The sequence below is a fragment of the Neofelis nebulosa genome, chromosome 12, assembly GCF_028018385.1.
Source record: "Neofelis nebulosa isolate mNeoNeb1 chromosome 12, mNeoNeb1.pri, whole genome shotgun sequence".
Lineage (NCBI taxonomy): Eukaryota > Metazoa > Chordata > Mammalia > Carnivora > Felidae > Neofelis > Neofelis nebulosa.
The window spans coordinates 50,638,603-50,651,951 of NC_080793.1; the positions used below are offsets into that span (position 1 = coordinate 50,638,603).

General features: G+C 43.1%; 1 protein-coding gene across 5 annotated transcripts in view; it reads left to right on the forward strand.

The window, feature by feature from the left end:
• Positions 1–13,349, forward strand: part of SLC24A2 (solute carrier family 24 member 2) — a 244,042-nt gene that overhangs the window by 171,454 nt on the left and 59,239 nt on the right. For 4 of the 5 annotated variants that reach the window (XM_058695241.1, XM_058695237.1, XM_058695238.1 and 1 more), the window contains exon 5: positions 7,147–7,197. The exons of the other annotated variant lie outside the window; for it this stretch is intronic. In XM_058695241.1, the coding sequence (XP_058551224.1) occupies positions 7,147–7,197 (51 nt within the window). The remainder of the gene's footprint in view (positions 1–7,146; positions 7,198–13,349) is intronic. 5 annotated transcript variants of the gene reach the window in all.

The following is a 13,349-nucleotide window of genomic DNA, read 5'->3' on the forward strand; positions in this document are numbered from 1 at the left end:
AAGCAACACCACAGAGGAGCAAGGCTGCAAATTAGGTGACAAATTTATAAGAAGTCAGAGTATCTGGGGACTCACTTGGGCATTTCATTATGAACCATCTGGATGACCCACAGTGATGACCACACATTATTGCTCACTGTTCGAGGATGATAATTCCCATGTAATTATACGGCACCTCCATCTGTGGTCCTAACTTACCTCTCAGAACCTTCCACTGTATTTTTCTAACCCAGATAGTTCCCTGCAAGATAATTGGGAACAGTTACACCTAATGGGCAACTTCCATTCCTTCCCAAAATAATATTTGAAACAAAACAAAACAAAACCACTGTTTGTGTGGCAGAGCCGGCTGGGCAAGAACATGCATATAGAAGGACAGTCACAGATCATAGCTGCTTCGTGGACCTGACATGAGATCCACCTTTGGTGGTCCCAGAGGAGCCTGAGGTGATGAGGTTCAATTTGTTCCCAAGGCACAGATGAGCAGATTATAGTACCTACATCACAAATGTTAAGCTTTGAGACAGACAAGGAAGTGAGCCCAAGTCCTTGACCCTCTGGAGAAGGGTTATGTAAGCAAGGACCCCTCCCAGTTCAAAGAGCCTAGTTGGTCTCATTTGTTCATTCATTCATCCATCCAACTAATATTTAAAAGACAGAGCAGCCCAATTTTAAACCAAAGATTGCAAATCGATGAGCCCAATATGACCCAGGTGGTGTTTTTTTAATTTGGAATTTGTCGCCAACATTTAAAACTCAGGAGTTTTCACATTAAAATCCAGGTATCTGGCTTCCCTGGAATAACCAGCAGATCAACGCTATGCCTGCATTTCTTCATGGAACTGGAGGTGCGTGGCCACTGCCCATTTTTACACATGCACTGTCCAGTTGTCCATCATCACACCATTCCCTGTCATTGTCCCCAGCCCACTTTGCTCACCTACATAATGTACCTGGCCCCTGTGGTTCATTCATGCTTTGTCAGAATGTCTTCTGTGCTCCAGACACCAGGCCAGATGCTGGGGACCATTCTGACTCCCGATGTAACATCAGTATTTCCTGGGAGCTGGGGCCTCAGAATGACGTCAGCAGAAGGACACAAACAGAAATACATGTGGCGAGTGTGGGAAACAAAACTAAGAGCCGTAACAAACCAACATGTCTAGGTTTGCAGGAAGCTTAAAAGGAAGAGTGTTTCACGAAGGGGCTCGATCCCAAGGGCGTGAGACTCAGGTGATGAATTTCTGAGAGGAGTGTTCCTAAATCCTGTTGAAACTCAGCAGCTGATGGAAGATCACCCACCACTTTGCCCTTTATTTTCATTTGCTCCGTTGTTGCCTGGCGTCCAAAAGCCTAAGTGAGAGGTTTTCGTCTCATAGAAGAAAAAGAAGTACTCACTAGCATAGATCGGGAAAAGTCAGACGTGAAAAGAACTCCATAGAGCAAGATCATCTCTGTTGACACCTTGTGTGTGACATATGTATGTTGCCACATGTGAAGTACAGCTGTCCCTGGGCAAGCGTGTACACATTAGGAGCCTCTTAGGGAAGCTTAACACATGAGCATCATTCCCCTCCACGGAATGGTGAGCAGAGCTTCTGTGATGAGTCAGTACTTTGAAAGCTTCTTGTGAGAATTTGAAGGTTAAAATATTCCTTTCCTTCTGACTTGAGTAAGAAGTGAGGATTCATGGTTGTTTCCTCATTTAACCTCAGTCTTTAAAGGTTATTTTTAAGTTAAAAAAAAAAAAAAAAACTACTTGCATCGGCATGGATTTGATATAAAAGAATAATGACCAAAGAAAGCCTTGTAATGGGAAGCAATTAATTCTCGTGGCTCAAGCAGCCTTTTTTTGAGGTGAAATCAAACACAAAGCTTTAAATCGGGCTGCATGAGAAAACACCTTTTAACTCAGAACTCAGGTTTATTGTGATGCAAGTTTTTCACATGAGGAGACAAGAAAAAGGTAAACCCAGATATGCCCCCAAGAAACTTAAGAATTAAATAGCTCTACAAATATAAATGCTACATTTATGTTGGGGAGTGGGATGGAAAATTACAAAGGCTCGACTGTCATAGCCACCCGTTCACAAAATCTCAATAATGAAAATAAATTCACAAATTAAAAAAAAAACACCTTGGGCTAAAACTGCAAAATACGGTTCTGGAAGTTAGCCAGGGAAGCCTTTCACTAAACTGAAAGTTTTTCTTCTGACAGTTTCCCTCAAGTTTAAGGGAAGAAGTCTGGGGGGCGGGGGGGGGGGGGGTTGTTGTATGGCAAGTATAGACATTGACATTGGTGCTCGTCCACGGAGATAATCAGGTTGAAGGGGATTCAGCAACATCCTGCTAGGCTGAGTTGATGTTCATGTGGGAGCTTTGGCAGACAATGAAAAGGGGTACTAATTGCTAAGGATGCCTGTGTCACCCCAATGCAAAGTGCTTTCTATGCTTGTTCTCATCTGATTCTCCAAAAACCCCTCTGAGCATAGGCACTTATTGTTCTTGTCCCCATTTTACTGAAGAGGAGATCGAGGCCCAGGGAGGATCACCCAGCTCGTAAGGAGTAGAGCCACTGCTCTGAATTAGCTATCTTGTCTATCTCACTCAGAAGCACTCTTAACCTTGATGATGCTATCATGGTATCGGCAGTCAAGAAGCTTCAGGCATTTGCGCCTGCCTTCCTGACTTTAGCTTCTAGGGAAGTTCAACAAAACAAAGCATCCTAAACCTCAGTGTCATTTGGGAGCTGGGCACTTACATACTGTATTTAAGAAATGTGAGGAGAGCATGTGATAAGAGAAAAGCACTGTTCTAGGTTCCGTTGGAAGGGATCAAGGAGGAAGAGGGTCTCTGCCTCCGACATATGGACAGCCTAGTTGGACAGACAGGCTTGTGTGCAAATATCAGAAGGGAAGTTGCCAAGGTCCCAAGCTGGTACACTCGTGGTCAGATGAATGGTCACATGCTATTGCAATGGTTACAGTCCAAATGTTGGCATTCTGCATAGATCCAAGAGTCGAAGAGCAGGACTGATGAAGAAATTTCTTTTGTATGCTGGCCCCGACGTGGCAAAATATATTTTGTTGTTGAGCAGCAGATCTCTGTGTAAAACCTCTTTAAGTAGTGTTGAATTTAACAAACCTGTGTAAAATACCAGATTCTCTAAATGCTCTGCTCCGTGTCCCATGGGTTCCTCATGCTTCTTGGGGTTCTTGCAGCAATAAAGCTGCCCATCCCTGGTGGCTTATTGGGAGTTGTTGTCCTATCTACTACTCTTTATCCCAGCATTATGGGATAGATACAATTATGCCCCTATATAGCTGAGGACACCAAGGCTTGGGGAGGACAAGCAGTTTGCTCAAAGTCACACAGCTAATAAGTGCCAGACCATGGATTCGAGCCTACACCCTGGTTGCAAAGCCCATGTCTTTAACTTCCATTTGCTACTGAAAATAATCCTTCCATTGTTGTGATATAATCCAGTATCTGCACACACCTTCTTGATAGGTATTAGGCAACTTTACTGAGAGACTACCACCCATTTGTATTGAGAAAGCCTTAATTTTTAGGTCTCCACATGCAGTCCAAACCAGTATCAAAAATAAAGCTCTTTGATTAAAAAACAATAAACAAATTAATCATTTTTTTCCTGCCAGCTAACACTTAAGTGATAAATACTTGTTCTCACTGATTTCTCTACCTCTGTTTTTCATTCCAATAAAAGGAACTCAGCATAGATGCTTCTATTGAATTTCTGTCTTATAGATCAGAATTTTGAGGCCTGAAAGGTGAGAAGTCATTTTTCTCCTCCACCTATCTGGGGAGGTTTGCTGAAAAAAGGATTGAGAATGCCAAAACCCTCAAAAGTGGAGCTGAGAAAGTCAGTGTTGGAAGGAGAAATATGTGTCCATGCCCTTCTTAGGAAAGGAGATTAGGAACCCAAAACACGAATTCTTATTCATAGATTCTTTGAGACTGAAGAAAAGACCCTTCCCTTGACTTACCAATCATGAAGTACGGACGGGAATCAGGAGGTACCTTAAAGCAGGTTGTTATGTTGCCGGCAGGACCTGGAAGGAAGTGGAAATACTTCATCCCTCCTACAGATCTTGGAGCAAGATGCCTGTGGCCACAACGATCCAAATGGCATGAAAGCAAGGAGGGGAGGGGGGTCGCCATGACAGGCAGCATTCACAATCGGCTTATAGGCTCAGCTCCAACACCAACCGCTGGGTTCTGGAATTTTTTCTTAGGCTGTGTGGGCTTCTTAGAGATATGTTACAGTGAAGAGACACCAGGTGGTACCCAGGATGATATTCACTGGTGATTCATCCCTCTTCCGATCCTGGCTACCTCTTGCTCCGTTGACAGAATGGATGTTGCTAGATGGGATTAAACAGCCCTCTCTTGAACTCCTTCACTGCCTCCTATCCCAGAGAAACTCAGCTTGGATGAGGCCCCGTTAGAATCCTGATCCAATGGTGTAAAGGAACCTTGGTTAATTTCTGTGGGAAGTGTGCTGACTGGAGGCCATTTCCCCTTGCCGGTGAATTTTCATTCATGCCTCTCAGGCCCTCTCAGGCCACAGTGGCTAAGACCACTCTCCATGAGGCATTCATTGTCTGTAGGACACCAATCCGGTGCACGATGTGCTCTGGCTTACGTGTACATGCGTGTGACACCCCTCTTCGTGCCCCCCTAAATGAGAGCCACCAGCTCTTGGAGATGCACCCCCACCTACCCCAGGATGCTGTCCTAACCACTTGAAAGCATGAGAATACTGAGCCCACCATCTCACCATCCTGTTGCTGTGTGCATTCGAGACTGTTCTAGCACACTGGCTTCCTTCTCCTTCTTTTCTGCCTTTGCTTTAGTAAGCAACAAACATAATTCCCTTCACTTGGGCAGGTACTCTGACCTTGCCCTGCTTCCTCACTGTGCTTCGAGTTGCTGTGTCACCTGTTGTATTTTGGTTTTTCACTACTGTTGTTCCTTATCTTCCACCACCCTTAGCCTCATTTTTGGTATGTTCCTTTCAGTTCTTATCCCTCTGTCCCATTCATCCAAGGAAGCAGCTAAGAAACCATCTAGACATTGCCACAGCAGCAACAACGTGTGAGCATTGTCAGACATGAACAGTTCCAATTTCCACGATATAAAAATAAAATAATTACAGACTATGTTTGTATTTGTTTATACCTGATTCCACAAGAGGTGGGGTAAAAAATAATCACATCTGCCACAAGCAGATGTTTGACAGTTTGGAAGTGATACATGAAAACGTGTATCCGTATATGGAGGGTTTGCATCTAAAAAGACAGATCCATAAAATTGCAATGGTGTATCTTTCCTGTGTAGAATATGGTCTACACCCAACTTTGCAAACACAGAGCCGCCCACGTTCTGTTTCCTGAGCAAAGAACAGAGAATGCCAGCTGCTTATGCTACTGCTTTACCTCAGGAGAGGAGGAGAGGCTACAAAAAAATTAGTTGGCTGATATAATTCATCAACTTACTCTAAGATTTTACACACGCGCTTGTGCGTGTATTATGTGTAAAGCTACCATGAACGTGTGTTTAATATTTATGAAGGTATTTAGATCATTTCGGAATTCCAAGCTTGTGCGATGTCATATATATAGTAGACTACTGTTCTTAAAATACCCCCCCAAAAAATTATATTCTGCAGAATCAATCCCCAGAAGTCATTAAAAAGACTTTCTTGTTATTTACACAAAATTCAATTTCTTATTGAAGTGCTTGCACCTTTTGTCATGTAGCTACAAAATCCAGAGTAGGCAGGTTTTTGCAGAAGCATAAGGATGAGGTGATTTTTCTCCCCAAGGCATAATTTTGTATCGGTGTGTTAAAATAGCTTTAGTAAAATTTTAGGCGCATGGAAAAAGAATATGTATATAGATATAGGTAAAGATACAGATATAGATATATGCATACTATATATATTCTATAATGTATAATATAAACGTAAAATGGAAGGATATGTCTTATTGTCTTTTAAGCTGGATCCTTCATCTTGCACACAAAACCCATCAATTACTAGTTGATTCATGTGTGGGTTTTCATTGGCGTCCTAAGTTAATGAGCCATGGAGGCTTTCTGCAGAATCACAGAAATATCTCTTGAGTCTAATTAATTTCTTGAGGTTTATTGGGAGAGTGTTGTTATGACCGGGAAAAATATTTTTAACCTACTCACAATGTTGCTTAAAACACTCTGGAATTTTCAGATGAACAAGAATTAAAGTTTCTATTTTAGAATGGAACTAAGGAAACAGAAATGGCACGTCCCGGCCTCCTCTCTTCCCCAACCCAGGCTGATTCAGCATCCCCAGATGATTCAGCACAGCATTGCTTTCTGCCAGTGGTGTCGGTGACAGTGAGTCCTTTGGTGATCTGCGCACAGGAGGGGCTGTTGATAGCCCCTCCCCACTGCGGTCTAAGGAGCCACGGGCGATGCCTCAAGCTGGGAGATGGGGCTGCTCTGTCACCTGCCTGAGCCAGGTGGCTTCCCTCTTCCAGAGCACTCCGCACCTTTTTCAGCTCTCGTCAGCAGGCTGCACTCATGGTATTCAGTGTTTTCTATCTAATCTATGAGATAAAAGTGAACACGGAGTTCAGAACCTGGTTTTGCATTTTGGGTTTTCCCAGGTAGCCTCCTTAATCTCTAGGAAGTGGTTCTGTTGGAGAGGAGCTAGGAAATGAATTTCTGGGCCTGCTGTCCCATGGCAAGGACTCCCAGTCCTCAAGCCCCACTGGGCCTGGACATTGTCCTCGTTTGGCCCTTTCCCTTAGAGCGTCACCTCTATACAAACTATAGGGCTAGGCTAGACCCGGTGTGAACTTGCCAACTACTCTGTTTCATGGGATGTTAAAATAACTGTGTCCTATTCTGTAATGCAGGGCACATCCTACCCCCAGTTGAATAATATATTTTAAGTGATTTCTGAAAATGGGCCGTGAAAGCTGTCTGCCACATGGCCCATGTTTGCACATCTCTATATAGTTAACGATTGCGGAATTTGACAGTATAACTCTGAATCTGATTAATTAAGAATGTGTAAAAACAAAGTTCTTGCATTACAGCTCGTTCCTTATCTTTGTGTCTTTTACTGTGATGTTGTAGAACTTGGATCATATGGAAAACTAAAATATTATGACACAATGACTGAAGAAGGTAAGAATGATTTTAGAATTGTATGCATTGGCTTTTTTTTTGTTTTTTTCATTTATGGTGTCTGGTGCTTGCCCATTTTTTTTTAATCTTTTATTTTCCCTCTTTGCATGACTTCAGTGACATCGTGTGATTTATTATTCTTTCCACATTTTTGTCTAGTTTTTGCCATCGTGTTTATTTGGGATTGGAGATGTGCAATACCATGGGCAATCATGTTATTCCATTCAGATGCTCCAAACCATGTCAGTTGTGTACCACACACACAGAGAAATGGTGTCAGCGACGTAAGCCCAAGCACACACCCACTGTGTCAGCATTATTTCCCCCACGTGCTCACAACACATAGAAACGCATCCAATCAGCACTCTTAATATGCCCTGAATTTCAGAGGGAGTGGATGTTCTGATTTGTGCAAAGGAAAGAGTGATCTCAACTCCTCAACCCAAAACCAGCTAGAGACCGGTTTCTGGCGCAGACAGCTGTGAGCTCATGTCCTCAGTCCCCACAGTCCCTGCTCACTCACTCATCCAAGAGCGTTGCTCGGAAAGGCCGAGGCCACAGTTCCAGCCGGTGGAATTGAATTCACTGGGGTTCATGCTTTGTGAGACTGAGCATAGCCTTGTAACCATTTCCCCTGAGTAAATGAAGGCTGGCAGAGATTTATTTTTAAATGAATTTACTAATGAACTCCAGGCACCATTCCTGGAGCACAACCTTGACCCAATGAGAATCCCTTCTCTGAAATAAGTTCACCATGGAAGAACACTTTGAAAGGTTTACTCTTGTAAAGGGAGTTACCCTGTTTCCCCCATTTCACCCCACATATGCCTCCATCTTTTGGGTAATAAATAATATTTATAAGGTATGAAACGTTTGGGTTTTTACATGATTTTTACGTTGATACTGACAAGCAATCAAAAGGTAGTCCAGAAGAGGAATCAGCTAATTTTGGCTTTGGACATGAGCGAAACTCCCCAATGTGTTGCATATCTTGTTTGCAGCTTCTAGTATTTCTAAGTTGCCTTAGCTTGCCCAAGATCTCCTAGTTGCTTTGCATCAAAGAAGCGGAACATCTGACAGCCCCTGGTAAGAGGAAGCTCCTTCTCCGCCTCCCCGCCCCCGCACACAACTCTGGCTTCTGTACAACACCCAGGCTATTCCTGCACTTTCAGTTAACCACTGTGGCGTTTTCTAAAGCAGAAGGCCCCTATTAGGGTCTCGTGCCGGGCCCTGTTATGACCCAGGATCCTCCCAACAACCTGGGGAAATGAGACCGCCAGGGACAGAAAGCTACCTATGAGAATAAGTGTCCTACCACCAAGAGGATAGAAAGAGCAATCCAGACCTTAAAGGAAGGCTCCTGTGCCAGCTATTATTTTTATTCCATGTCTTCAGATCACTTGGGTTTTTATTGGCAATTGGCTTGAGAAGCCAAAGCTTTGAGACTCGCCTCCGTGCATCTCCCCAGCCCCCAGCCTCGGTTTCATGGCTCCAGCAGCAAGGTTGGTGGGGGGGAGGGGGGGGTCTGTTAGCTTCTCCCTGCCCTGTCACGACCGTCCACTCTCTCTCTTTCCTCTTTCCTCTTTCCTCTTTCCTCTTTCCTCTTTCCTCTTTCCTGTCCTCTGCCATCCACCCTTCAATTCCCATTCTTGGGCAGCATCTGCCCTGCTCTTGCCTCAGTTGCCCCATTTCTCACCTACTCTGTTCCTTTCCTTCCTCTTTCCACATCCATTAGAGCAAGAGCTGGTGTCCTTTCTCAGCCTCCCTAAACCAGACAACTCAAGGCCACACCAAGATGCCAAAAACAGTACTTCCAATCTGATCCACCCACCTAGTAACACGCGGGCTTTCTAGGCAGGAAAATAAAGTCAAAATCATGCCGGCCCTTAGCAGGGCTGTGAAATTGTGTTTGGGGGCCCTCATGGGCCACCTTTAACATTTCTTACGACTTCTCTTCACTTTCCCATCCCTTCTTGCGTATCCCTTTGTGTCCAGTTCTTAGCTGAACTTTCACCCCTACTACCGTAACAGCTAATAGTGGCTCAGGCAGCATTTTTAAAGTGTGTTCTGTGATAAACTCATTTCATATGATGTCAGTAGGAATTTTGCCACACCCCAGAAAAAAAGAAGGTAAGATTGATTTCCTAGTTTAATAAAGTGGAAGAGCTCCTGAGTTTTCTTTGCCACGTGACCTGTCAGAGATTTCCGTGTGCTCCTGTGCATTGCAGCATCGAGTAAAGCATAAAGAGGGATGCAGTTTCTTGCCCAGACTTCTTTGATGAGAGGCCTCTTTCTTCCACAGAACCTCTTGCGGGACTGTTTTAGAAATGCTGATCAAGGTGCTATCCTTCACTGGGAATAGGAGCCTCTGAAAGATTAAAAAGTGTTCCAGACACATAGCCATCCCTCTCAAGTACTCACAGAAATACTTTGGAATACTTTGGAACAGGTCTTCCTCTAGCCACATCAAGCCACACCCTTCACCTCCAGGACAAGCGAGGCCTGGCTTAAAGCTAATTCTGGGATTCTGTCTGAAAGATTCAAAGCCAGCCCAGTAACCTCAGACCAGGCAACAGCTACATGTGACTCCTTCAAACACTCGAGAGCCTCCCCCTCCCCCTGAAAATAGTAACTGTGATTTGTGCTGCTTCCATTTGTACGACAGAAGCAAGTGTCATAAAGATGTAGATGTTTGGGGCAATCGCTGTAGGCTACCTAACCTTCAGGAAATACCCCTCTCCATTTGAAGCATTTCTTTTCACACTTTTAGAAATGTGACTAGCTCTTGAGCAGGGCTTTATTGTAATTGCCCATATGACTAGTCCTCATTTGTAACTATTTCCAGGAAATCCTCTGGATGTTATGTGAGGTCAGCTACTTTAAATGAGGGCCCGTTTTTCCCCCCTCAAGTGGAGCAGTGGAAAGATGGGTTATATATGCTACCCCATATCTTAAGGGGAATTGACTGATGGTTTCCTAAATATAGAGAATTGTCTTGAACATATTCAACTCATTATTTTAAGGCCCTGCTATATGCAAATTATGTTGCTAGGTGCTTTGGGGAAATACGAGATTAAAAGGTGAGCAATTTGCCCCCCGCAGAATTTATAGACAGGGAGAAAAATGAAACACAGTAACCACTGAGCCACCAGGAAGAAAGTGGTAAGTACCATAGGTATTCGGAAGAAAATGGCAGACTCCAGAAGGAGGAAGGATTGCTTTCAACCAGGGGGAAGATTTTGTGGAGAAAATGAACTGGGTTCCAAGGATCAGTAAATATGGGATAAACTGGGGAAGGAAGGGTGGTAAGTTCTGACCTACCAGGCTGAGGATGGAATCAAAGGATAGGGACACACCAACCTTTACCGGCCACCTGCCAAGTGCAGTGGGTGTCATTTAATCCTTATAATGACCACACAAGGTGGATTTTTTCGAAGATGAGAAAGCCAAAGTTCAAAGTGTTTTATTAGATGAGGAAACTAAGACTCAGAGAAGTAAAGTATTTTGCTCTGGGACTCAGGGGTACTAAGTGGTGAATTGGGACCCAAAGTCAGGACCGTGGCACACCCAAGCTCTGCCCTCTTGGTACTGCTGCAGTTTGATGTACAAGGTGGGTGTGGAGAAATGGACCATTCAAATTGGCGTCAGAATAGGGAGTGGAAAGAAATGCTTGATGGAGACCAATCATGGGAAAGGTTTAAACTACAGACTTAGAATGAGGGCATCATAGAGTGAACAACAATGCACTCCTGAATAAAACATGAACCGCTACTTGGACACTTCACCATAAAAAGGTTATTTTAATAAGACAATATACTCACTCTCAGACATTGGACAAAATCATGACATTTTGACAAAAAGTGACCTTGCCCTCAGAGCCCTCTCTCTCCCTCCCTCATCTTCAGGTGCCTTAGAAACTAAACTGGAAGACCTCCCTAGGCCACACCCAGCCTCCTCCTCACCCCAAGCTAATCAGAATTTCATTCATCCATTCACTCATTCATTCATTCATTCGTTCATTCTCTAATACATCCACTCAACAACACTCAGTAAGTACCAGGCATTGGACCAGATCCAGGGCTGATTGAAGACAGTCCTTCTAAAGAATTCACACTCTAGTGGGAGACACAGGCAAAGAGATGAGTACTATGATGGACAGACCCAAGGTGCAGGGAGAGTCCAGTGGAAGGCATCATATTCAGTCTTGAGAAATGAGGACAGGCTTCTCAGAGAAGTGATGTCTGCATTGCCTCATTCCTGCATCCCAAGATGACAACACCTACTGGCCACCTGATCCTGTGTTCACTTAATAATAACTGAGCACCTGCTCTGTATGACACATTTTGCCAGACTTGATAGTTAGTAAGGCTTACTCTTCCAAAGCACTGAATTTCCTTCTATAATAAGATGCTTCCAGGGATGCGAACAAATTACTCTAGAAGTGGCCTTTTGGTGACCTCAGACCGCTCTACATGGGCAGCCATCCTTTTATCTCCTTGTGCAGTAATACTGCATATTCTTGAAAGAGCGATCTCCAATTTTTACCTGGAGCTAATAACCCATAGTGTATTTCTCACCTGCAGATATCCAAGTTACACACCATTCTCATTCTGGAAAACTCTCAAAAAGTTGAACTTTGCTTTCTTACTAAAATTAGGTGAAAATGTAGAAAGCTAGCTCAAAAGAAAACATCCTTGTGTGGTTGAACACATGAATTAAAAGGAGAAGAGACCTTGCTATCCATTATATTAGATGGAACTAACTTTTACTCTTTGGAGATAAACGTTCATGGAGACGTATAGATAGGTAGATAGACAGAAATCCTGACTAATATCTTGCAAAGAAGCAATGTATGGGGAAGCTGCCTGCAGTGTACTGTCCTAAACTCATTGCCCCTTAACACTAGCCATTTCCAGGAAAAATAATTTCTTTATCATTTAAAAAGTCTTTGTTCATTTGTGTAGGAAAAAAAGATATAAAAAGTTGTTGTAATGTCAAGGGCAAAAATTACAATTATCTTTTCCTTAATGAGATTAAAGATACTACTTCCTGGCAACCAATAGCCCCTTTCTTTACCAAACTGAAAAGCTAATGTCTTAACCTGAATGATGGGGTCCTAAATTAAGCATGTGGCTGAGTTTTGAAAAACCCCATTATCTTAAAGAAGTAAAAGCCTTTAAGGTCACATAGTCTAGCCAGTCATTTGATGTTCTTAACTGCAGTGAAATAGTCCAGTTCTTTTTCAAGGAGAAATTGAATTTTGGAATACCATTTAACAGTATTTTCCATTACCAAAGATGTATCCTCTGAAAACGTAGTCCCAAAACAGGTCTTTGGTATTACCTGTGGCCTTCACATTATAATTTAATCTTTGCCCGAATGGATAAGACTGTGTTACATACACTGATATATTAGGCAGGATAGGTTCAGCTGTATATAGTAGAAAATCCGAATTAACCGTGGCTTTGGTCAGATGGAAGTTAATTTTTCTCTCAAGTAAAAGAGGTCCAAAGGTAGGCAGTATGTGGCAGATATGGAAGCTCTTCACTAATCCAAGACCAATCCCATCTTCTTCATAATCCTAGTATATGACTTTCAACCTCAAGGGCACCTTGTGGTCCAAGATGGCTGCTGGTAGAGCTCCAGTCATCATGTCTATATTCCAGGAAGGAGGAAGAGCCAACATGATTTTCCCCAGCTATTTTGTCTTCTTTTTGAGGAGGCTTCCCTTTAGACCCTTCCAGTAAAACTGCCCAAAACCAGTTACATGTTTACACCTCATTTCAAGGAAGCTCGGAGATGTAGTTTATTAAACTGGGTGATTTGCTGTCCCCCAGCTTTACGTATTATGTCACTAGGAAATGAAAAGGAAATAGATACTGGATAGGCAACATGCAATCTCTCCTCAAAAGAGAAATATCACTTTTGTATAATTATATGTTGATAGGGAATATGGAGAACAGAGCAAGCTGTGTGAGGGATGTTGAGAATTCATGTTAAATTTGAGATACCTGTGAGATATCCAAATGGAGATGTGGAGGAAGCAGTGGAAATGGAGTGTGTATCTTGGGAGAAAGGCCAGGGCTATGGATACAAATTTAGGAGTCATGCAATATAGGTGTTATTTAAAGCTACAGAACTGGAGAAGAATA